Source organism: Vitis riparia, chromosome 14 (assembly GCF_004353265.1).
Source record: "Vitis riparia cultivar Riparia Gloire de Montpellier isolate 1030 chromosome 14, EGFV_Vit.rip_1.0, whole genome shotgun sequence".
Taxonomy (NCBI): Eukaryota; Viridiplantae; Streptophyta; class Magnoliopsida; order Vitales; family Vitaceae; genus Vitis; species Vitis riparia.
In genome coordinates, this window is record NC_048444.1 from 1,974,005 (window position 1) to 2,000,568 (window position 26,564).

Genomic DNA, 26,564 nt, shown 5'->3' on the forward strand with positions numbered 1-26,564 from the left:
TTTGAAAAGAACACCCCTCTTCATAGCCCGTGTGACAAACTGAAGGGGCATGGTCCAAAGAGTTCGAAAAGGTGGGGAACAAATTCATGGAAGATCATGGGCATTTGTGAAAATAAATGTAAATTTTATTTTTTCCTTTCTATGATGAATTGGGATTCCACTGGATTGATATATATTGAGGAACTGACAGGAGGCAACAGTGTGAGAGAGTGTGAGGGTGGGTACAAGAAACTGAAAGAACAAAAACAAAATGATTCTTTTGTTAGGCATGAGTTACTTATGAGCACCAGCTAAATGGGAAACTTGTGGGTTATGATCCTGAGCAGAGAAACTGGGAGAGACCCCATAAGAAGAGCATTTGTGTAGAAGAAGAAGAAGAACAGAAAAGGAGGAGGAGGTGAAAGAAAGAAAGATGACGAGAGTGATGAAGGAATTATGGGCTCAACTGGGATCATCAATTGCTAGCTTGATGTTCCTCTGGGCCATGTTTCATCGCTACTTTCCCCGTCATCTTCAGGCCTCCATTGCAAGACTCTATGATAGATTGTCCAGCTTATTCTACCCTTACATTCAGATCAGATTCCATGAGTTCTCTCGAGATAGTTTCAGGCGCAATGAGGCCTACAGTGCCATTGAAAGCTACCTGGGTTCCAAGTCCACCAAACAAGCCAAAAGGCTTAAAGGCAACGTCCAGAGAAACAGCAAGTCGGTAGTCCTTACCATGGATGATCATGAGGAGGTTTCAGATGAGTTTCAGGGCATCAAGCTTGTGTGGTCTTTGATAAAGCTTGTCCCCACTACACAGTCATTTTCCTTCTATCCTGCAACCAGTGAGAAGAGGTATTATAAGCTCACCTTTCACATGAAGTACCGGGAAATCATCACAGGGTCTTACCTGAAATACGTGGTGGAAGAGGGGCAGGCTATTGCTTTTAAAAACCGGCAGAGGAAGCTTTACACTAACAATCCAAGCCACAATTCTAACAGCTCAAGGACCTTGTGGAGCCATGTTGTTTTCGAGCACCCTGGCTCATTTGAGACAATGGCAATAGATCAAAAGAAGAAAGAGGAAATTATGGATGACCTGACTACGTTTAGCAAGGCCAAAGAGTACTATGCGAGAATCGGGAAGGCTTGGAAGCGTGGATATCTCCTTTATGGACCCCCTGGGACAGGTAAATCAACCATGATAGCCGCCATTGCTAATTTTCTGAAGTATGATGTTTATGATCTCGAGTTAACTGCTGTGAAGAGTAACACTGAATTGAGGAAGCTACTGATTGAGACGTCAAGCAAGTCCATCATTGTGATAGAGGATATTGATTGCTCACTTGAACTTACTGGTCAAAGGAAGAAGAAAAACCAGAAAGATGGGAACAAGGAAGAGACTGATCCCATTAAGAAAAAGGAAGAAGAGGAAGATGGTGGAAGGCAGAACAGCAAGGTCACTCTATCTGGGCTTTTGAATTTTATTGATGGCATTTGGTCATCTAGTGGGGGTGAAAGACTCATCATATTTACTACTAATTATGTGAAGAAACTTGATCCAGCTCTCATTAGGAGAGGAAGGATGGATAAGCACATTGAGCTGTCCTACTGCAGCTTTGAAGCTTTCAAAGTCCTGGCAAAGAATTACTTGAATATCGAATCACACCCCTTCTTTGAAACTATTGGCAGCTTGTTGGAGGAAATCAGCATGACTCCTGCTGATGTTGCAGAGAATTTGATGCCAAAGACCATCAAAGGAGATTCTGAGACCTGCTTAGAAAGCCTGATTCAAGCCCTTGAAGCTGCCAAGAAAGAGAGTATCAATGCTAAGGAAGAACTGAAGTTGAGAGCTGCTAAAGACAGTAAGGGAGAGGAATCATCAGCTAAAGAAGCAGTGGGAGAGAAGGAACCAGTGGCAGAGGAGGAAGTAAAGGAAAAATCCATTGGCATCTGATCAGCCAGGTTTATATTACACTTTTGACTCCAAGTTCATTTTTAGAATCAACTTAGCACTTGCTTTCAAAATTTTAGCCTATATGCTAGTATACAATATATTATAATAAATGTGATGAAGATTGTCTCAAGCAATTAAGATTTGCATAGTCAAAAGATTTAGGCATGAGTTTTTTGTTTGTAGCACTTATTTCAATATGTTCTATGCTTTAATGGACAGATGTGAAATTTGAAAACCCTTCAGAGAAGAAAATAACTATGTGTAAAGAAGTCAATTAATTTGAATGAAGACCATAGAAATTAATGGAAAACCTTATCCTCCAAACATGCATTCAGAACATGATAATACAAGAAGGAAGTACAAAATGATTTTCATTTTAGAATCATTCTGGAAGGGCACATTGAGTTTTGCTATTGCTCCCCAAGTCAGAATGAACAGCTTTGCTCTTAACAAAGGCATTTCCAGAAAACAAATTGCATTCTGGCATCTGAAGCAAGCTTATGAGTGGGGAAACTGGAGAATTTGTGGTCTCCCCCATGCATGTTTCCCTAAGGCATTGTTTTTATGTTTATGGTACTTTAGAAACTCATTTCTCATCAGGTGAAGACAGGCCACTAAGGTTTTTTTTAATGTAAATACTAAATCAAGTGAATACAAGCTCCATGAAGCCTGCACTGTCATTGGAGCCTGCCTCAGTTTCAAATCCACCAAACAAGCTAAAAGGATAAAAGCCAACAAAGAGCCAACTTCTAGTCATTGGCGTGGACGATTATGAGGAGGTCTGGGATGAGTTGGAGGGCATTAGGCTTTTATGGGTTTTTGATAGAGTAACTCCATCAACAGAGTCATTTGAGGTCTATGCTGCAAAGAGCCACAAAAGGTATTACAGACTCACCTTTCATAAGTACTGTCATGATCAGGGCTGGTCGTTTCCAGAGTTATGTGTTGGAAGAGGGCAAGGCTATTAAGACCCGGAGCAGGCAGTGCTACCTTTATACTAATGACAGGTGAGGATGGCTACTGCAAAAGTAGCCCATGGAACCATGTTGCCTTCGAACACCCTGCCACTTTTGAGACATTGGAAATGGATCCAAACAAGCTAGAAAGGAATTATAGATGACCTGATTACATTTTCTAAGGCCAAAGAGTAACAGGCAGAAGCTTGAAAGTTTGGCTATCTTCCTTATGGAACCCAGTGGATGATAAATCAACAATGGTTGCTGCAATTGCTAATTTTCTGAATTGTGATATTTATAAGTCCATCATAGTAATTGAAGATATTTGATTGCTCAGTTGATCTTACTGCTCAACCCATGAAGACAAGGACCAAAGATGGAGATGAAGTAAGACGAGAATGATACATCCAATTAAGAATCAAGAAGAGGAAGAAGGTGAAAGTCAAAGCAGCAAGGTTACTCTCTCAGGGCTTTGGAACTTTATTGATGGGCTTGGGCCTGTCAGTGGTGGACAAAGACTCTTCATCTTTACTATTAACTATGCGGACAAACTAGATAAAGCCACTATTCGGAGAGGAAAGATGGGAAAACATATGCGGTAGTCATACTGCAACTTGGAATTTTCCAATGTGCCGGCCAAGAATCATCTCTGAATCTTGATTCACACCATCTGTTTGTTACCATTGGCGGCTTGTTGAAAGAGACCAACATCAGTACTCCTCCTGATTTTGCAGAGGGTTCGATGCTTAAGACCATCATAAGATCATGCTGAGTCCTGTTTAGAGAGCCTGATTGGAGCTCTGGAGGCTGCCAAAGAAGTAGCAAGTTTGAAGGCCAAGGTAGACGCTAGTGATGTTGAGAACCGGAGGAGGCACTGAAGATGGAAGGCAGAGACTAATACCATGGACATTTTGAATATGAGCATAGACTAATACCTTTGAGGAAGTACCGCTGTTTCTCATTTAGAAAACAGGTTTTATCACAATTATAACATGGGCAATCCCTTTCCTATTTCTAGAGATTTTTGTCTTGTTTGGCACGAACAAACAATGACAGTGAAAAACATATTTTACAGCCAAAAAAACAAAAGATAGTAATTTTAACAATAAAAAAATATGTTTGATAACTAGAAAATCAAAGATAAAGGCAGTTTGGGACATATTTTTTAGAATAGTTTTTTATTTTATAAAACAGAAAAAAAAATAGAAAACACGTTTAAAAACTAAAAACTGTTTTCTATTTTTTGTTTTTAAGAACATAAAATAAGGTATTTTTAGATAACATCTTTTAATTATTTTATGTTGTTTTTACTTGTTTTTTGAAAATTGTTTTAAAAAATAATTATATAAATATGTAGAATAATTAAAAATAAAAAACTAAATATAAAAATTATATTTAAAAATATTAAAAATATTATAGATTTTAAAACAAACTTTTGTTGTATAAAAATCAAAAAATAGTTTTTCAAAAGCTATTCCCAAAAACTATTTTTTAGAATTGTTTTCGAAAAGAGTTATCAAACACGTCCAAAATGTTTTTTATCATAAGAAAATAAGAGATAAAGTATTCTAAAATAATATCTTTTAATCATTTTCACTTATTTTTTAAAAATTATTTTAAATAATAATAACATAAATATAGAGAATGATTAAAAATAAAGTATTACAAATAAAAATTATTTTAAAAAAATATTTAAAAACAAATAAAATAGGTGAAAAACATTTTATATCCACAAAATGATTTTTATTTTATAGAACATGAGAAAACTATTTAAAAAAATTGTTTCTCATAACTATTTTCCAATTGAAACACTTCCTAAACAAAGCTTTTTTTTTTTTTTTTTTAACGAGAACCAATTCTTATTTCCACAATTTTATTCACTAATTTATAATAATTTTGTTCTTAAACATGTCCTAACCATGCTTATGTTAATGTGGATATTCCCAAATCTCATGGAAGTAAATTAAGACTTTTTTTTTTATGCATTTAAATTTGTGCATAGATGTATTGTAATGTTACTTAAACATAGTACATGCAAGTACAAATAATAGGGGCAAATAGTCTTTTTCCCATGTTACTTATGAGCTCTTATTAGACTGGGAGAATTTTTTAGGTTTACATTCAACAGGATTTTATGGAACTTCAACATTTAAAATATGGTACTTAAAGAACCCTTCTTACCACTAAATAGTTTAGACAATGAGCGGCCTACAAATCTACAACCAGCTTATGCTTTTCTCTCAAGTCCTTTCTTAAGAATTTTATGAACTGCCAACTGCTTCTGTCTTACTCTTGACCCTTTGATTAAGCTTGGGGTCACAATCTTTCCAACCTCTCCTTCCATTAAGTTAATTAATTGTTACTTCTTTTTATATTCATTAAAGGAAGACTCTTACCTGTTTTCCAACTATGAAATAATTAAATAAGAACTCAACAATGTCTTTTTGTTTGTGCTCTTAAGCCCAAAAATTAATAATATATTGCCTATTTGTGTCGGGTTGGGTTTGGGTGCCAAGTGACTTGACCGAACTATTAAAACTCTTATGAGAAAATAATAGTTGTTGTATTTATAATTTCATTCATGATTTAAGAAGAAAAAATTATTTGTAAAATAATTAATTAAATTTTTTTTAATTTTTGAAAAAGTAATTCAAAAACCTTATTTTTCATCTATTTTCATATATATTTTATAGAGAAATGCATATTTATTTTATTTTTAATTTAATTTTTTTTATATTTAAGAGAGTATTTTTTTTATATCTTAATTTTTTTCTTAAAATAATATTTATTATGATTTTCTATTTTAAAAACAAAAAGAAGGAAATATGTCCAAATGTGTACCTAAGTAATGCCTTTTCAACGACTAAGTTTTGATAAGTTTGACTACACGTGTTAAATTATTCCCATGAGGGGGAACTTTTGGGAAAATTCCAAAAACCCATCTGTATGAATGCAATGAACTTGGTCTGTTTTTGTGGGTCAACAGTGAGTTGCAGTGTGAAAGCGACTTTGGAAGGGAGACTAGTTCAAGGACCCCTACCCTGAAATTTCATGGTAGTGGTTTGTATTAGGCCATATTGGGACCTGACCTAAACTTACATTGATTTCAGTGGAGTCCACGGCATGGTCAATTCGGCCGCTGCGGCCCATAACTGTCCGTGATTGTAAAAATTGTTTTTTAGTTATTTTAATACTTCAAAATTTTTATTTTTCAAATATAAAAAAGACTTAAAATATTTATCAAAATTATTATCAAACACATATTTTTATAATAATTAATAATAAAAACTTTAATTTATTATTATTATTAGAAAAAACTATGGTATCGAGGAGTTATCGTCAAACTTCAAATCTCATTTTTATACGTCAAAACATCCACATCAATGAATGAAAATACAAAATATAAAAGACAAAATTAAAATCGGAAGAAATGAGACCTAAATACATGCGTGATGTGACCTGATTAATTTTAAGTATGTTTTTTTTTCCGTAGCATATAAGAATCTTATTATTACTTTTATTTCTCTAACTTTTCATTTGTCAAAGTTTCATTTCACACTTTACCGGTAAAAAAAAAAGGAATGATCAACCATTTTGTTTGCATTTGGATTAAGTTAATATTAACAAGCTTACTTAGAATTAGTGGGACTCTGTTTATGATGTTGAATGATTCATGTCTCCTCCCTACCATATAAATGGAAGAAAAACAATAGTAATGATTTTATTATTATTATTATTTTAAAGTGTCTCAAAATTTTACCTAGTAGAAATTAAAAATGGATGAAAATAAAACAAAATGAAAAATGTTTTGAAACTAAAATGGTTGTAATTGTACGAGAGAAATAAAGTTGAGGAAGGTGAGAATTTAGAACGACATCATTGGAATCTCTCAAAGTATCATGAGAGCGGGTGGACTGGTGGAACCTGGTTGGAACTGGGAACCTTCACAGACTCAATGTCACCATCGCAGTCAGAATAATTGAGTGCTCTTCCAAGGTATATTTTATTGGAGTATTATAAGTCTTCTCTTCCAGATAAAACAACCAAAAAGAGGAGAGGGTCTTCTTGCTTAAGCTTTTTTGACGAAGAGAGCAGGTGAGGGAAGACTTTGATTAAGGGCGGTCATACAGCTTTTTCAAGGCTAATTAAGAAAAGGGAGTGTCACAAAGGAAGATCCATTCACCCCTGAGAATGAATCTGCCTCCTTTCTACAACCATCTCTACTCTTATGTGACTGGAAACAGTGAGAAAGTCGAACAGAAGAGAGGAAAAGAAAGAAGAAAAGACAAGTTGGATATGGCGACCTCAGATAAGTTGGTTCATATGGTGACCAGAAATAAGTACTTGGCTCAAGTTGGATCCAAGATCACAACTATACTGTTTGTTTGGGCTCTATTCAACCAGTACATCCCTCATCAGCTACGGATCAATATCAGGAGATACTTTCAGGGTTTGGTGAATTGGATTCACCCTCTAATCCGAATCAAATTCAATGAATTTCCAGGAGAGCGGTTGTCCAGGAACGAGGCTTACTTGGCCATCACCAGATACCTAAGCTCCAGTTCCTCTAAGCAAGCGAAGAGGCTGAAGGGCGAGATTATTAGGAACAGCAAAATTGTACTTCTCAGCATGGACGATCGAGAAGAGGTTGTGGATGAGTTTGAGGGGGTAAAAGTATGGTGGTCTTCCGGGAAGACTTCCTCCAGACCCCATCCATTTAGTCCTAACCCTTCTATTGATGAAAGGAGGTTCTTCAATCTCACTTTCCATCAACGGCACCGGGATCTCATCACCGGAAGGTACCTGAATCATGTCATACAGGAGGGCAAGGCTATGAAGTCGAAAAACCGGCAGCGGAAGCTTTATACCAACAATGGAGGAATGTGGAGTCATGTGGTGTTTGGGCACACGGCCTCCTTTCAGACACTAGCGATGGACCCGGAGAAGAAGAAGGAGATTATGGATGACTTGATTGCATTCAGCAAGGCTGAAGAGTTCTATGCAAGAATTGGGAGAGCTTGGAAGCGTGGGTATCTCCTTTATGGTCCTCCAGGGACTGGGAAATCCACCATGATTTCTGCCATGGCCAATCTTTTAGGATATGATGTTTATGACCTTGAACTTACCTCTGTGAAGGATAACACTGATCTGAGAAGGCTATTGATTGACATATCGAGTAGGTCTATTATTGTGATTGAAGACATTGATTGCTCACTCGATGTCACTGCTCAAAGGAAGAAGACAATGGAGAACGATGGAGAGGAGGAAGAGAAGGCCAAAGTTCAGAAACACGCGAAGGAAGAAAGGAAACCCAGCAACGTTACACTATCTGGGCTCCTGAATTTCATTGATGGGCTCTGGTCGACTTGTGGGGGAGAGAGAGTCATGGTCTTTACAACCAATCATGTTGAGAAACTCGATCCGGCTCTCATTAGGAAAGGAAGGATGGACAAGCACATAGAATTGTCCTACTGTACCTACGAAGCATTCAAAGTCCTGGCTCTGAATTATCTTAAGCTGGAATCACACCCTCTGTTTGCTACAATTGATGAGTTGTTGGGGGAAATTAATATGACTCCGGCCGATGTTGCTGAGCATTTGATGCCTAAGACCAATTCAAGTGAGGCTGAGCCCTGCTTGGAGAGTCTGATTCGAGCTCTGGAGGCTGCCAAAGGAGTAGCAAGTTTGAAGGCCAAGGAAGAAGCTAGTGTTGTTGATGACAACTGAAGAAGACACCGAAGAAAAGGATTGGCCGTGGAAGGGAAAGACTAATAATAGGGACCGTATGAATGTGAGCGTAGTTTCTGTTTCCAGAAAGTATATTTTGAATGAAAACCAATTTCTATTACTGCAATCTTGTGCACTAATTTATATGACTATGCCCTTTTGGTGCGTCCTAATCATAGCTTTTATGGATTTAAAAGAGAGGAAAAAAAAAAAAAGTAGAGTGGGATTGAATCTGAATTTTCATGAATCAATGTATACTGGAGGAAGTTTCCAGTTTAAATTAAGCAAGCCAAGCCTCTGTGAAAGCAAAAGGGCCTGCAGCTAAGCTATTTAGAACAAGTTGAAAATCTCCCACAATGCCAACAAAGTGGATTTTCAAGCATGCCACACTACATAGAGAATCTTATACTGCCTTTTTAACTTTTCCTACCATTAACTTTTTCCCATTCAACTTCTTTTATTTTATATTTTGAAGTATTCATCGGAGCTTCCAATGCATGTCAATTTGGTTCCATGGGCAAAAACTCGGTCCAGGTACACTAGAAAATCCTGGGCAAAGGCCGGCTCAAACTCAGTGCAACCGTCCATGGGGCAGGGTTGGGCATTTGACTTGGGCTTGCTTTTTAATTCTAATTTGGTCCGTGGGCTAGCTCAATCCACACATTGAAATTTCGGAATCCAAAAACAATTTAGTTAAAAGGGTTTAAAGTGTTTACTCGAAGTGTTTTTAGGAAAATCGTCTATCAAATGTGTTTTTTTTTTATAAATATTATAAGTGATTTTTTAACACTACAAATAATCTTTTAAAATTATAATTTTTTTTTTCTAAATTTTATTAAACAACGGATGTTTTTAAATATATATATATATATATATTTTTTTTTTAAACTAAAAACATTTTTTAAAATCACCATTAATCAGATTCTTACTCCACTCCATCCTTTGTGAAAAATTAATAAATTATAATCAGGGGTGCAACTTGACTTATAATTAGGGGTGTTACTTAAGTAGGTTGAATTAAGTTGATCGTGAACCCAAGTTTAACCCAAGAATAAATCACAGATCCGAAACCCAACATAATCCAACCCAATTTGTAACGTACATAGTTCAACTCAAACTTTTTTTCACAAGTTCAAAATGAAATTGAGTAAGACTTGGGTAGGGGTGGAGTTGGATAGATTCAATAGGTTACGTGGGTTAATTAGGTTAAAATTTGGGGGTGGGCTACATTGCAAAACAAAAAGGTGTATAATATATTAATAGGGCAAAAGATTTGTAAATAAATAGAAGAATATGACAGTGGTTCTGAATTATATATTATTATATTCATTTTGGGTTTGGGTTGCCCAAAGTGCCAACGCAAGCCCAACTCGAATTCAATTTGGGTTACTTTTTGTGCACAAGTGGGTCCAAATTGCAAAAAGAATTGTCCAAGCTCACCCAGTGCTTGGGTTCGGTATAACCCACTTAAATTACACCTCTAATTATAATCTAGTTAAATGGCATTTAATATTCTGTCCAAAGTTGGGAATGTACAAAAGTTCAGAGCAAAACCCAAGTGAAGTGTAATATGATGTCACCCTTTTTTTATGAGAAATTATTAGTATATTATTTATTGAGTTAAAGTGTAATACATTTACTTTGAAAAAACCCTTTTTAAACCTCCAATGAGTGACGTATGGAAAAAGTTTTTCTTAGTTTAGTTTATATTTAATATTAAAATCTTATTTAGACATGTTGATTTGGGTCATGTGTTATATTTAAATTATTGAGTTAATTTGTACCAAATTAGTATTTTATGATTATATGAAATATAAAATTTTTGTCAAATTTTAACTCTATGAACTCACTCTTAAAGAGAATCTATGAATTTTTGTTTTTTTTAAAAAAATTATTTATTTATTTTTACATATTTTATTCGAAATTGATAAGATTACCCTTAGCCTTGGCGCATAGGGTGTTACATTAAGCATGAGCCTTGGCCCGCCCTATGCTTGGAATTGAATTCCCAAACCGAGCCAAGACCAGTTTGAAACCAAGCTAGAGATGGAGTAATCCCAATCCGAACCAAAGCCAAGACGGTCCAAGTTCGGCCTGTGTTATATGACGTGGCCTCCTAACTTGAGATCCTTCTTGATAAGGAGGACAAATGGAGAAGCTCATACACTCTAAATGCTAAAGCATACAGGGTCCTGAGTGAGATAATGGAGTGGTTTTTAATCTAAAGGTGTGAATTGGTTCAGGAATATGCCAAGAGAAGTTTCAACAAAGAGAAAAGATCGAATGCTTCCCTTTTTTCCCGCTGCAAGAAAAGTCGGACCCCTTTATTTTCTAATAGAACCTTGACAAGAACTCAAGCTCAACAAATTTGACCATGTCTGAACCATACGTACTTTGTCCAATTATTGCTCCTGACCGTGAGTCTAGGAAGATTCCCAAACCTCTATGTGTGGAAAGATTAATTTTCGAAAGGGGGCTCTCCTAGGAAATTAAGCCCTTAAACCTTGTCCCTTATGGCATCTAGAACCTTATTTGGTCGTATGAAAGTTGCAGTGTAAAAAGGGTGACAATGACTTTGGAAAAAGAGGGCTAGCCTGGAAATTTCACATTTCTTATGATGCCTAACATTCATAGCTTAGTCCATGGCATGGTCAATTTGGTTGTTGGGGGCTAGAAATCTACATCTGTGTAATTTCCTCTTAATTGCATGATAGATGAGTACAAAAACATGGGGCCCAATTGTTAACGAGAAATATTGAGGGTTAGGAAGTGAACACCCCAATTAGTCCAGCAGCCTAGCTCATTAATTCCACAGAGGCCTCTTGGTCCATTCAAACCCCATTTTTTTCCTTAACTTTTTTCTTTGGACCAGCTGTTCTAAATCAAGTCAGTCTTCCGGCTCCTGACTACCATTCCCTCGTCGCCCACTTCCATACAAGTCTTCGGTTCGCATTTCACACCTTGTTGAACATGTGCCATGACTCCTAGGGTGGTAAGGTCTATCCGTAAACAATATTCTAACCCAATACATTTTTTATGGATTTGGATTTTTGGGTCGAATTATATCAATATGAATATCCATTTGATAAATAAATAGGGTTTTAATCAACTTGTATAATACAAATTTGATGCAAATTAACTCGTACTAACTACCCTAATTATAACTTTAAACAACTTAATCTATATTTGATTCAATTTGAATTAGTTTCTAAATAAATAGGTCAATTGAGTACATTAATCATATTACTTATGTAAGACTTAATGCAATCTAATTATCATGATTAGATAGTATTTCAGTTTATTTTTTTACTTTGTTGATTATTTGTATCATATTTGAGTTTACCTATTCGTAGAATGCCTAGGTTTTAACTATGACTACCCGTCAATATGAATTTTTTACGACAATGATACCCTCAAGACCGTTCTCACGCTTTCCATCACATAGAGAAAATTTCCATGAAAGAGCTGCTTTCACTGTGGAAAAAAACAGTGGCGGGCTTATAAATGAGTAGATGGCCTCGTATGGGGAAACCATGAGAAGGAAAGCGAGAAAGAAAGAGGGGTTGGGGGTTTCGTGTCGCAGGAGAGGCGGCACTTGCTCTTGTGTAGCAAATTGCAAGCGGCAATCGCCGCTCTCCTGTGACAAGATACCCTTCAGCCTCTTTCCTACATTCTTCGCCCGACAAATGTTTCTTAATTCATACCAGCTAAGGTATGCAAATTTCGTTATCCTCGAACCCGTCTAACTTTTCCCTATCTTGCTTTAGCTTCATGCCATTACTTTGCATAGATTATTCATGAACATCCAGGGTTAGGCTGTGCATGAAAGGTGCATCGTGCATCCCACTCACTGCATAGTTGTTTCTGTCGACATATAATATTGAATTTCTGGAACTAGCTGCTTCTCTTCTCCATATATGCACCATGTTTTATATGCTTTTTGATGGCTCTTCTTCAGGTTTTAATTTGTTTAGGCCGAGCCAATGCAGTACTGTCATATGATACGCCATCAAGGCCTAAACCAAGGTTTTGGCAATCTTATTCATGGATAAAATAGGATACTGATGATGAAACATGTTGCAGGGTCGACCCTATTTTTCCCATGAGCATTAGCCAGTTCTTTCTTTTCCAAACCATATTTCATGTGCCTGATAAAGCAGGAGAAAACACATATTTTTTGCTACTTTGGCCTTGTACTGAAGTCCATAAAATTTGATAATACTCACAGGTTTGTCTTATATTGTTTACATGGCTTCCTTCAGTTGAAGATTGCTTAATTTCCTTGGCTAGATACTATCAGAATCTGAATATCGCTGCCATGTGAGATGGGTTCTTATCAATTATCATGGATCTGAATATCGTTAAGGTATTTTGGGAATCCATCTAATCATCCAAGATATTAATGTTCAAGCCACATGCTATGATACCTGTCTGATTAATATTTTTCTGTTCTCTTGTAAGTTATCTGCTGATTTTATGAGTTTACCAATCGTTAAACCCTAAAGTATATACTTAGCCAGCAAGGATTCTTTGGAACTTTCATGCCCCAGTTTTTCCAGATTCATGGTCCAAAATCTGAGGAATTTAACTGTGTTTAAAAATGCCAAAATTAACTGATGACAAACCTATACTAAATGGAATATATGTCAATATGATACAAAGGACCCAAGGAAGAAATTGTATGGAACAACTACTCCAAGGACCTTTGCCCAAGCACACAAAACCCACAACAACTAAATGGAAATTGCTGCTTTATGTTGAAAAATCAGTTTATTTTCTCTTCAGCAGGCCGACTTGTCCCCTTGAACGCATCAATCTTATCTGATAATTTGGTTCCTTTAGCTGATAATTTCTTCTCTTTTACTTTTCTCAGCTGCCAGGCTTGATTCTTCCATTGTCTTCTGGAGTGCTAAAATCAGATCGTCCAAGCAAATTCTAGCATCTTTCATAATAGTTTTGTCGGTTAGATGCTCAGCAATATCAGCCGTGGTCATATTGGCTTCCCCCAACGACTCACTAATCTTGGGAAATAAAGGGTGTGTGGTTCCGTGTTCAGATAATTCCTATCTAGCCAGGACTTTGAATGCTACAGTAGGACAGCTCTACATGCTTATCCATCCGTCATTTCCAAACCAAAGTTGGGTGGGTATCACTACATGATTAGTTGTAAAAACCATGAGTCTTTCTCCCACAAGCTGACCACTGCACATCCGTGAAATTCAGAACCCCCAGATAATTTAACCTTGCTGGTATGGTACTTCTTTTTTTATTTTTTTTATTTTTTTATCCTAGGTTCTTCCTTTTGTCCTCTTCTTCATTCCGCCTTCCACTTTCTGGTCATGAACTCATTGAAAGTGATTTCAATCTAAAGATTGAACAAATTCACCAGTTTCTAATAGTATCTCCCCATTGAAGTCACCAAGGCGCTGAGGGGAGTAGAGCTGAACATACACACTAGCCAAACGCATCCTGGTACTCCATATTCGACATCCTCTCTTCTTCTTCCCTGGTGCCGCTCACCCTCTTCCGCTTGGAATCATCCTAGTTGGATCAAATTTGAGATTTTTATTCGCCTTTTGTTTTTTTGTATTACAATTCTTTTTTATGCGACGGCTAGTATGAAGAATATTTTTTAAATTTTTTCCTTGTTGACTAGTCAAATAAGCAAGGGGGTATTCAGAATATTTGTCGTACAACATATTTGGAAAATAAATTAAATAAAATCGTAAGAAAATGGGTGTTGCTGCGTCTTTGGACGTCCTCTTCTCCTAACATGAGAACTACTAGGCCAATTTGCTTCATAGGTCTATTTCCCAAGCCCAAATTTGTTTAATGGGCCCATTTCCTTACGGATATTTTCAGTCTACCTTATTAAATAATATCTGTGGGACAGCTCTTATCCTTATTTTAAGATCAATGGTACACCAAAAATTTCTAGATTTGTGATTTGTAAATTGTATTTTTTGGGAATTTTTCAGAAATTTGAGAAATTAACAATTTATTTGTGTAGTTTTTATTTTTGTTATAAGAATATGAATAAAGTTGACAAAAATTTAGAATATTTATGTCATCTATTAAAAATTTTAATTATTAATACCTTTAAGAGTCCATTTGATAGTGTTTTTCAAACACATTTTTAACTCAAAAAATATTTTTTTTAAGATATATAAGGTGTTTGAAAAATTTAAGAAACACTTTTAAATTTTTAAAAATTAATTTATATTGTTAAAAAATCATTATAAATGATTTTTAGAGAAATATTTGATGATTAATTCTCTTTAAAATATTTTTAGAAAAAACCCTTCTTGTAAAAACACTTAGAGAAAATACTATTAAACACACTTTAAGAATATTGACCATAATTTTAGAAAACGTTTTTTGTCTTTTTAATACTTGAATGATATGATAAATATTTTTAAGTGTTAAAAATATTAGAAGCATTTCCTAAAATTATTGTCAAATAGGTTCTAAATACTATTATCATGTGGGGAGAAAAAAGGCATATTTGAATGAGTTTTTGAGAAGTCCAAAATTCTTCTTTAAATTTAATTAGAGTTTTTAGATTTACTTTTCTAACTTTATTAAAGGCACTTATAATTTAAAATATAGTCTTACATAAAAATCAGGGTAATATTTAAAAAGATATATTTTAAATTTTGATAAAATTTTTATTTTATTTTTTAATTATGACTTTAACTTCCACCTTGTTTTTAATTAAAGCTAAAAATGGAAAGGTATGCAAAGCAAGATGGAACCAAAACTCCCACTGTAAATTCTCTTTGCAAAAATCAATTAAGTACTATGACACTGCTAAACTTATACTACAAACCAAAAAAGGTAGTTGGCCATTGGAAGAATGCCAATAGGGTTTAAAAAAATGACTGCTGTATAAAAAAAAAAATTAAATAAAATATCCAGAAGAAGCTAATGATAAAGAAAAAAATTGGAAAAAAAAAAAAAAAAAAAGCTGCGAGAAAAGCACAGAAGTCAAGCTTTGCAGAAGCAACTACTGATCATTCAAATACTTCCTTAGCCGATCATTTCTCTTCCTTGATGATTTGGCTCCTTTGGCTGCTAAGTTCTTCTCTCTTTTGTCTTCAATAGCTGCCAACCTTGCTTCTTTTCTTCTCTCTAGTGCTGAAATCAAACCCTCCAAGCGAATTCCAGCATCTTTCATAATGGTTTTGATGGTTAGATGCTCAGCAACATCAGCTGGGGTCATATTGACTTCCCCCAACAACTCACTAATCTTTGAGAACCTAGGATGTGAGTCCACATTCAGATAATTCTTAGCCAGAACTTTGAATGCTTCATAGCTACAGTAGGATAGCTCTATATGCTTGTCCATCCGTCCTTTCCGAATCAAAGCTCGGTCCAGTTTCTCTACATGATTAGTTGTGAACACTATGACTCTTTCTCCCCCACAAGCTGACCACAGCCCATCGATGGAATTCAGAAGCCCAGATAATGTGACTTTGCTGGTTTTGGAGCCCTTTTCTTTTCCTTCTTTCTTCCCTTTCTCATCTTCTTCCTCATCTGAATCCTCATCTGTTTCTGCTTTCTTCCTTTGACCAGTCAGATCAAGTGAACAATCAATGTCTTCAATCACAATGACAGCCTTGCTTGATATCTCCATCAACAGCATCTTCAAGTCAGTGTTGTTCTCCACCCCAGTAAGTTCTAAATCGTAAACATCATAATTCAAGAGATTAGCAATGGCAGCAATCATGGTAGACTTACCAGTCCCTGGAGGGCCATAAAGGAGATACCCGCGCTTCCAAGCTCTCCCAATTCTCCTATAATACTCTTGATTCTCACTGAATGCTATGAGATCCTCCATAATTTCCTTCTTTTTCTCGGGCTCCAGCGCCAGTGTCTGGAATGTGGCTGGGTGCTCAAACCCTACCCAGTGCCAGTCGCCCTCCTGATTGGTATAAAGCTTCTTCTGCCGGTTTCTATCCTTGAGGGCTTTACCCTCTTTTAGCACGTAATTCAGGTAAGGCCCAGAGATGAGATCCCAGTGACGCTTATGGAAAAGGAGAGTATAATACCTCTTATCATCACTCTGTCCTCGAACCGGGTATATTGAAATTGACCTTCTGTTGGTGTTTTGTTTTCCAGAAATCCACCATACCTGGACTCCCTCAAACACATCTACCACCTCCTCATAATCATCAATGCCCAGAACCAGAGACCTGCCGTTCTTAACCAAACTACCTTTGAGCCTGGAGGCTTGCCTGGTGGAGTTGTTGCCAAGATAAGTCTGGATGTCCTTGTACGCTTCGCTTCGCATTCCCCGCTGGCCGGTGAACTCATTGAAAGTGATTTCAATGTAAGGATTGAAGAAATTCACCAGTTTCCGATAGGATCTCCCAATGAAATCAGCAAGGCACTGAGGGAAGTAGTGCTGAAATATAGCCCACACGAACAATGCACTACCCACCATGGATCCCACCTTCCCAAACATATCTTTGCTCTCCATACTCACTATTCTCTCTTCTTCCTCTTCTTCTTGTTCGTGCTACTCCCCTATATATAAGAATAGTTGGTGTAGAGCAGTAGAGGTAGAGAAGGATTGGTAATCCTTGTTAGAATTTGCTTCCAACTCCTAATTTGAGTTGGATTCATCCTACTTTAGAGCACGTTTCAGTTTTTTATTTGGTTTTGGGCTGTTTACAATTCTTGTTATGGAATGATTTGTGTTAAGAATGTTTGCAAAAACTTTACTTATTAATTAGAAAAATAAATTTGGAGGTCTTTAGAATAACCGAACTGTGAAACAAAAAGTGTTATTGGAATATTTATACAATAGTTGTTATAATGGAATACAACTTTATACGCATGACTCCAAGACTACGGCGCAGGCCAATTTTGCTTCATGGGCCAATTTCCCAAGCCCAACTATGCTTAATGGGCCTACTTCCTTTCACAATTTGAAATGGCCTTTGGGCCTTATATTGTTAATCAACCGTATTGGGCTAACTCTTATCTTTATTATTATATTATAATATAATGATACGCAAAAAGTTCTAGACAACTCTTATCTTCATCATTATATTAATAATGATACTTAAAAATTTCCTAAATTTATGATTTGCAAATATTAGGTGTGGAATATTTTGCAAAATTTTTTCCTTTAAACAAAAGAAGGGATACAGTAGACAATATTTTAGAGTAGATTAGATAAAAATCTATTTTTCAAAAAAAAAATTTAATCTAAAAATTCTCTTTTTTTTTCTTTTTTTTTTTTTTTTTAAATTTAGAAAATAAATAAATAAATAAAATATTTAATGTTTCTGTTTGGCATATTTGCACCATTTTCCTTGAAATTTTTTAATAATTAATAAAGCATAAGTCTATATTTGGTTTTGGAAAAATTTGAGGGAAAATGTAAAAAAAAAAAAAGTGAAGAAAAATAAAAAATAGAGTTAAAGATGATAAATTATTCTTATTTGCTACTTCAGACTCATTTTATTTATTTTTACTCATCAATATAAAGATTAAATAATTTTAAAATGCATAAATTTCTAACTAATTTTAATTATATTTAATTTTCTTTGGAATATTTTATAGGATAACAAAACATGAGAAAATCATTTTCCTAATATTTTTTTTCTTCATTTGTACTTTTCGGGAATCAAACATAACCTAAGTCTTGCTCACATGGATAAGAGGAGATCTTGTTTGAAGAAACTATTTGGTTATTAGGTTATGTTTCATTTTTGGGAAAAAAATAAATAAATAAAGAAACCATATTTTGTTAAAGTCAAATATAATTAAAATTTATTAAAAAAATTTTAATTATTTAATCTATCAATGAAAAAGTCAAATAAGTGAAAAACAAATTGAAATGATATATAAAAATAATTTATTAACTTTAAATATATTTATTATTATTTTTTATTTTTTATTTCCTTCTACTTTTTGCTCTATTTTCTTTCCTTTGTATTTTCCTAAGAACCAAATATAATCTTAATTCTTTTTAAAACATTTTAGCCTAATAAGGGCTTATGTATTTTTTTGATTAATTTTTATTAAAATAATACTTATAATTTAGAAATTAACTTTAAAAAAATTAAAAATATTACTTAAAAGAAACTATATATTTATGACATATGATCTACCCAACCCAAATTGAAGCCTTATAGTATCTTCCCCAGTTTCCAAGCCTTATACCATGAAAGTTTGCCTCGCTCGAAAACCCATATTTGGCAATTTTTCCTTGGTGCCACTCTCCTCTCTGCCCTTTCAATGCTTACTAGGATTCTTTTATTTGTAGATTCTGGTAAAATAAAATAAAATAATTTTGCATATCTTTCACTAACCAGCACAACAAATACCAAAAAAGCTAAGAAAAGCACTTTCAATTTTCAACCCATAGGATAGGACAAAGGTCTAGAGCTTCATACACTGTCAAGGAACCATTTCTCTACATAAAGAACAACTTTCTTTTGGTAGTAAAGTCTTCTATAATATTTTTAATCTTCCCATCATTTCTTAAGATATTTCTCTGAAATAGAAGTTGGATGTTAGGACTCTTCTGGGGCTTTAAGGCATCATATAGAGTTCTAACTGCTAAGCACAAATCCTTGGGAAATACATGGACTGCCAGAAGGTAAAGCAATCTCAGTTGTTGTTATCTAAGTACCATTACAGTATAGGGCATTCAATAAAATGAGACTCCCAGATTTGCTTCGCATCTGCAAAACACCTCTGTAGGAAGGGTTAAACTAACCATCTGATCAGCTTAAGACCAACACACTCATAACACAACTAGGGCATGCTAACTTAATCAAGCACAGAAGAAAGCAAGTCAAACAACAGCTTATTGTCATTTCATCTCCCGTGATGGTGTTAATTTCTGAGAAACATGTTGTGCAGAAGAAAATATTTTTCACACTGCTGTTCTTGTAAACAAAGCATGCAATCAGAGTTAAGCACTTTCATAGTGTTTCCCTTTCATCTAGTAATATTTTGCTTTCATGGTATGGTAGTACCTAAATCAGAATGTGAGAGTTGTGAATGGGTTATTGGTTACAGTCAAAATGGGGAATAGCATGACTACAACCTCAAGCATTGTACATCAAATCCATTTCTTTCAAATGTATAAGGACATTGGATCATGCATAAAGTTAACTTAGAACTTGGTTATTTCCGTTCAAATGAAATTTCACTGATGTCGTCATATTAGAACTCTGACTACTCATCTCTCTTTATGTTAATGTGCACAAAATCATAGAGTTATGCGCTCATATTTCAGTAGTGAGTCAACCTCATATTTCTACCCAGATTAGATGTTGTTTCAAGATCAAGTAACTCAAGAAAATACAAATGCTCCAAGTACAATCCTACTATAGCATCCAAATGTAATCAAACATGAGATGTTCAAGTAAACCTGTATCCTTTTGCCTTTTCCCCTTTTAATTTTGCCCCAGTAAGCAAATGAAATAACAATCTTACAGTCAAATGTAGCTGACAAATGATAAGTGATTAAGTTACGCATACCTAAGTGATTGCATGCCCTTGACATGTTACAAATTCTCTATCTGGCCAGCTGAGGAAACCATCATGCTGCATACAGATACCAGAAGCAGCAAATGTAAACATCATACTTCTGCTATGTGCTGATGCTGTATAAAACCATCTCATGCAGCCACCTGAATGTCACCAATCCGATGCAAATCCATGAACCACGGTATGGAGGAATATCAGAAAACCCACAATTTTGTAACCATTCATAAAACCTCAGCATTTCAACACCCACTTTCAGTGGCAAGCCGCCAGTCCTCAAAATTGATGGGCTGTTTTCTCTCTATAATACAGTGAAAAAAGAAGAAAACTATGTGCTAAGTACTCTTAACATATTCCACCTGCACTGTCAAATCCTTGATTCCAGCATCATGTAAAATATTGGACACCTGCACCTTTGTGGAAGCCTTGTCTGCTTCTGTTGATATATGAAGATGCAGTGTCCCCACCACATCTGTGTTTGTGAAGCTCCATACATGCAGGTTCTGAATGCCACAAACCCCCCTTATCTTCATGACATTTTTTAGAGCATCCTTCAGATCATGCTCATGTACCCTAGGAACCCTTTGAAGCAAAATTTCTGCAGAATTCCTGAGCAATGGGATAACTGAAGCTACAATTAAGACGGAAATAAATATTGAACAGGCAGGGTCTGCAACTTGCCACCCTTTGTACTTAATTAAGAGGGTTGATATAACAACCCCAACACTTCCCATGGTATCTGCCAGAACATGCAGGAAGATGCCTTCCATGTTGTGATCGATGTGCTTGTGATTGCGCTTCTGTGGTTCCTCTTTGTCAGACAGCAATGGTTTCAGGTGGGAACCACTATTCTCTGCACAAGAATGATTTGTGATATCCAAAGTGCAAGCATGGGTGTGAGGATCACTTCCTTCAGGATGAAAATTTCCACCAGCATGACCTTCATGAGAGTGACTCTGCAAATTTCTTGAAGTAATAGCAGGGATGCTTCTGTGTGCATAATGTTCAGCATGATGATGGTGGTCATGATTCTTCTGTCGGTGAATGTGATCATGATGGTCCTGTTGGTGAACGTGGTCGTGATGGTCATGTTGGTGAACGTGGTCGTGATGGTCATGTTGGTGAATGTGGTCGTGATGGTCATGTTGGTGAACGTGGTCGTGATGGTCATGTTGGTGAATGTGGTCGTGATGGTCATGTTGGTGAATGTGGTCGTGATGGTCATGTTGGTGAACGTGGTCGTGATGGTCCTGCTGGTGAACGTGGTCGTGATGGTCATGTTGGTGAATGTGGTCATGATGGTCATGGCACTTGTGAGAGTGGCCATTCTGATTAGAATCATGGCTTTCATGATGAGTATGTGGCTTAGCATGATTAGAACACGACTTTTCATGGCAGTCCTGCAAAGTAGAGGTACATTCCTGATGGCCAACTTGAACTGTATGATCATGTCCACCACAGGCATGTGAATGATGGTGGAGATCAGAATGGGAGTGGGATTGGGAATGAGAATGGGAACATGATCCACCATGGGCGTGATGATGCTCCTCATGAAAGAAAATCAAGCCCACGACATTTACAAGAAGCCCTCCAATTGAAACAGTCAACAGACTATTAGTTGAAATCTCCTGAGGCTCCAAAATCCTCTCAAATGACTCCAGCACAATCAGTGCACCAACCAGAACCAGGAAGACTGCATTCACATATCCAGAAAGAACCTCAAATCTTCCACGACCGTAATTAAACTGACTATTAGCAGGCAAGCGTGAAATGTAAGATGCATATAGTCCGATTGCAAGAGCAGCACAGTCAAACAGCATATGACATGCATCTGATATCAACCCAAGACTATTGCTCATGAACCCAGAAACAAATTCCACCACCATGTACCCCGTGTTGATCAAAAGGAAGAGTGCAATTTTACGGGACTTCCTTTCACTCAAAATATGGCGAATAGGCTTCACAATTGAATCAGTAAATGACTCTGAGGAATCCATACCTAGTTCAAGAGAGTTGGAATAAACAGGATCCAATTCCCTAACAGATATATAAAGTAATAAACCACAGAGCAGTAATCCCCAAAGGGAAAGCTCGGGAAAGTAGAACAGCTCCAAAACAAGAGTACAAAAAAAGGTGACCAAAAATTCTCTCTGAAAATCTCTAGAGCTTACTAACTTCTCATCACTGTAATTTTCAGTCAAAAGCACTCCAAATAAAACAGTATTTGCCAATGGCCAACCCAAACTTGCAATAGAAAACTCATCACCCTCTGCTTCAAACATGAGAATGCTAACAACAGCAGGAACGAAAAGAATAACTGTAGTGAAAAACAGAGAAATCAATCGCACCCGTTTTCTGCCCAATTGCCTAATAGTCCCCCAGTTCATCGAAACTCGCTCATAACATCCAAGAAACCCAGATAGAAATGGCAGCAACATTGGCAAAACTCGGACACAATTCTCTCTTGGAAACAATGAAAATCCCCATTTATCCACAATCATAGAAGATAACGGAAAACACTCAATTCGATACCAACTCACTGACAACAAAAATAATCCCACAAACAGAGCAAAGAATCCACGAACCTTAGGCAATCCGCTCCGATCCCGAACCCCAAAATTCCGATTCCTTCCCTCCGCAACGAATCGCGCAGCAACATTCCCCGACAATTCGGCCAGAATTGTCGTCGCGGTGCCACAGTACCGCAGCGCTTGAAATCGGAGGAGAAAGATCACAGCTAGAAGAACCGATTTGGAGACGAGAAGCTTATGCTGAGATTGGGTGATCTGGGTAAGAGAAAAAATGGGTTGGTGTTGTTTTTGCTGAAAAGGGTCTTTGGAAGAAGAAGAGGTGAGGAGAGAGAAAGCAAGAGTGAGAAGAAACGAGAGAAGAGAGACAAGGAAAGAGAAAGGAAAGAGAGAAAATGAAGGAGAAGAGCGCAGAAAAGGAAGGAGAGAGTAGAGGGAGCGAAGAGAGAACAACAGGAGGAGGAGGAACGAGAGAGAGGCTTTGCCGGAGGAGGGTTTGTGGGAGACAGAGGAGGAGAAAGAGGAAAGACGGTGTTTGGATGGAGTTGGGGTTGGGGTCGAAGAGGCGTACGAGTATAGAGGATAGGCCCTGGAGGAGGTGGCGCCCATGGTTGTGGTGCGCGGTGGCACTGAGATCCGGTGAGGGCGGTGCTGGCGGTGGTGGTGATGGTCATGATCGGCCATGGTTTAATCTGAGAGGGTCTTGGGCGCCCAATCGAGGAGGAGACCTAGACTTTGGCTCGGCGTAGTCAAGACGAGACTCAGGGCAGAGAGATCGGACCCAGATGCGATGGGAACAACCGTTAGAAATTCATCAAATCATTCTCAAAAGTCCTCTAAGTTTTGATATAAAATTAATATCTATTTTCTTTGTCTTAAATCTTAATGCCAACCCTTACTATTTTTCTTTTTATTTTTTATATAAAGTAAAAATATTATATATAGATAATAAAATATAAGCTCATTGAAATTATAAAAATATTATTTTCTAAATTACTTATCTATCTTGATCTTCGGATATTAATAATCATTTTAAATATAAAAGATTTTGACATAAAATTTTAAATTATTTTAAAAATGAAATACAATAAAATCTTTTATAAATCACTTACATATCAACTTATATTATAATTCCATATATAATATAATATTGTTGTAAATGAGATGATACTAAAACACCAACAATTCAAGAGTCTATTTGGTAATCATTTTTAAAAATTATTTTAAAAAATAGTTTTTGAAAACCGTTTTTTAAGACTATTTTTTAATTTTTATAAAATAAAAGTTTGTTTGAAATTTTAAAATATTTTTAATATCTTTAAATATGTTTTAAGAATAATTTTTATATTTCGTATTTTATTTTTAATTATTTTACATATTTTTATAATTATTTTTTAAAACAAAAAATAAGTGAACATAATAAAAAATAACTAAAAAATATGTTCTAAAAATACCCTATTTTTATTCTTGAAAACAAAGAACAAAAAATAGATTTTAGTTATCAAACATATTTTCTATATTTTTTATTCTAAAGAAAAAATACTCTTAAAAACAATTTTCAAAATGATTAATTGATTAAAAAGGATGAAAAAAATCCCAAATTTGTAAAACTAACCTTCCCCATTTTTGAACTTGAAGAGTAACCAATTTTTGACATAAATACCCTTTAATATTTTTATTATTTATACGTATGTTTTAAAAGAAATGGTTACTTTTACAAGAAAAAAATGATGATATTTTTGTCAAAAATTGGTATTTTTTAAATTAAAAAAAGGTAAAAGGTTAATTTTCCAAAGTTGGGAAGATTTCATCCCTTTTAATTAGCTATCCCTTTTCCAAAACCCTAATTTTCCGAAATCAAAGGGTGTGGAGAGAAGGTTGTCCTCTCCTCACTTATCTTACCAGAATGACCTAATTGAAAGACAACACAGAGATATAACAGAAATTAGACTTACCCTCCTCACTCGTTCATCTTATGGAGATGTGTCTAGCCCTATTCGGTCATCAACTGAAAGTGATTCCACAACAGACCCATCTGTAGTTTTTGTTTTGAACCAATAAAAGAGAGCCATTCTAGTCCTACTACTGCTGGAAATGTGCATCCTATGATAATCGGGTCAAAGGTAGGGAGGGGCTCATAAACCCAAGGTGTATATGGCTGTTGATTTTAAACAAATAGAACTGTCTAATGCCCATGATGCTTTGTAGGTCGCACATTAGCAACAAGCTATACGAAAGGAGTTTGATGCCTTAATTAAGACCAAAAATTGGGATCTAATTCCGATGCCACATGACAAGAAGATTGCAAGTTGTTGATGGGCTTATAAGATCAAACAACAGCCCCGTTCATGAAAGCAATTAACGAAAAATAGACCGAATACACACAACATTACAATGATTTACTCTTAGTAGGGTGATTTTAGGCCTAATACCACTTCTTTGTTTTCACCTACCCTTACCTCATAGAACCTTTTTATGCTCCATTGAAGATTCTATATTATTGTTCATTCAATCAGATTACCACAAATAAATTTTTAAAAAATTGTTAGAGGTCAAGTTTGTTTTCATTAATTTTTTTACGACTTTAAGATTTTATTTTTATGAAAATTATTTTCTTAATTAATTTTTGGAAAGTTAGTATATATATATATATTTTTTTAAATTTGGTTTTCAAACTCTTTAAAAGAATTGATACCATACCTAACTATGTTTTATGCTTTTGATGAGACACTTTAAAAGAATCATTCAACTTGTTTTATTATTTCTAATCTCTAAAGAAAAAAATTATATAATTGAATAAAAGAATCAATCAACATGCTTTATCATTCCCAATCTTTCAAGAAAGAATTTATAAAATAAGATTGGATTTTAGATTGTCAAAGAAAAATCCATTGAAGGTATTGCGTCATGGACGTGGATCAACATATAGACGATGAAAAATAAGTCTTAGTTTGTGTACTTTGATCTTATACAATGAATTGTAAATTAGATATCTTAAATTCTATCATTTTTATTTTCACATAAAAATTTCTGTGTTCCCTACTTGATTTTGATTTTGTTGATCAGCGTAGTACCTACCTTCGGGTTTTAATTCTTATATCGTAATCTTTAGAAACACCCACTCACCCCTTCAAATATCTTCACGGCTCTGCTACGTCTTGGGGATTACTCATTTACAGGTATCATATTTGTATAAGATGGGTGGTTGCCTTCTTTGTCCGGATTATACAATTAATGCATGTATTCCCTCAACGGAACGTCAATAAAATATTTCTTGGGATTCATCAAATCCTTCTTTCTATGATTTGTTCGACCTAGACCAAATTAACTTCACATTTGAGTAGGTCGAGCGTCAAGTCCATCGTCTTAGTCGCGTCCTCAAATACAACTTGTGTCGATCATTCTTACGCATTGCCTTCCTACCGATGATTTGATCAAATTATAATAATTGAATTCATATTAAAAGATAGGTTTCCAGATATAATCAAGTTATTTCCCAGCATGATTCGGGTCACCTTCTAATACTATCAGATTATCAGTCATGGTCGAACCAGCCGAGACCGCTGCCCAAATTCCTACAAAACTGGTGCCGAATGCCGATACCCCATGATAATCAAAGAGAGGTTAGTGTGAGAATCATTAGGATAATGCGATGCAGTAAATTTGAGTCCTAACGCAGCGATTACGGGTTTGACAGACTCCAGGAGGAGGCTAATTTATACGACGAAAGAGTCGTGACAGGCCCATGGGGATCTCACAAAGTAGAAAGGCCTCTCATTCCACTGAAAAAAAGGGGACAGTTTGGATGAATTGCGGATAAAGTTTGAAACTTTCCATTACGCTTCAAACTCTATCCTTATAATGCTCAACAACCGTTAGGCCTTAATATAGATCTTATTC

The 26,564-nt window shown here is 35.6% G+C and overlaps 4 protein-coding genes across 4 annotated transcripts; 2 read left to right on the plus strand and 2 right to left on the minus strand.

Annotated features, from left to right (window-relative positions):
* Positions 1 to 412: 412 nt before the first annotated feature.
* LOC117929991 (AAA-ATPase At3g28580-like) lies at positions 413 to 1,942 on the plus strand. The gene has a single exon (XM_034850441.1). The coding sequence runs from the start codon at positions 413 to 415 to the stop codon at positions 1,940 to 1,942; it is 1,530 nt and encodes a 509-aa protein (XP_034706332.1).
* A 4,996-nt stretch (positions 1,943 to 6,938) lies between these two features.
* LOC117929537 (AAA-ATPase At3g28580-like) lies at positions 6,939 to 8,752 on the plus strand. Its single transcript, XM_034849848.1, has one exon. It carries the CDS (start codon positions 7,090 to 7,092, stop codon positions 8,623 to 8,625), a length of 1,536 nt encoding a protein of 511 aa, XP_034705739.1. The 5' UTR covers positions 6,939 to 7,089; the 3' UTR covers positions 8,626 to 8,752.
* A 6,808-nt stretch (positions 8,753 to 15,560) lies between these two features.
* Positions 15,561 to 17,672, minus strand: LOC117931093 (AAA-ATPase ASD, mitochondrial-like). The gene has a single exon (XM_034851959.1). The coding sequence runs from the start codon at positions 17,105 to 17,107 to the stop codon at positions 15,632 to 15,634; it is 1,476 nt and encodes a 491-aa protein (XP_034707850.1). The 5' UTR covers positions 17,108 to 17,672; the 3' UTR covers positions 15,561 to 15,631.
* A 2,248-nt stretch (positions 17,673 to 19,920) lies between these two features.
* Positions 19,921 to 23,466, minus strand: LOC117930855 (zinc transporter 5). Its single transcript, XM_034851613.1, has one exon. The coding sequence runs from the start codon at positions 23,346 to 23,348 to the stop codon at positions 20,472 to 20,474; it is 2,877 nt and encodes a 958-aa protein (XP_034707504.1). The 5' UTR covers positions 23,349 to 23,466; the 3' UTR covers positions 19,921 to 20,471.
* Positions 23,467 to 26,564: the final 3,098 nt, after the last annotated feature.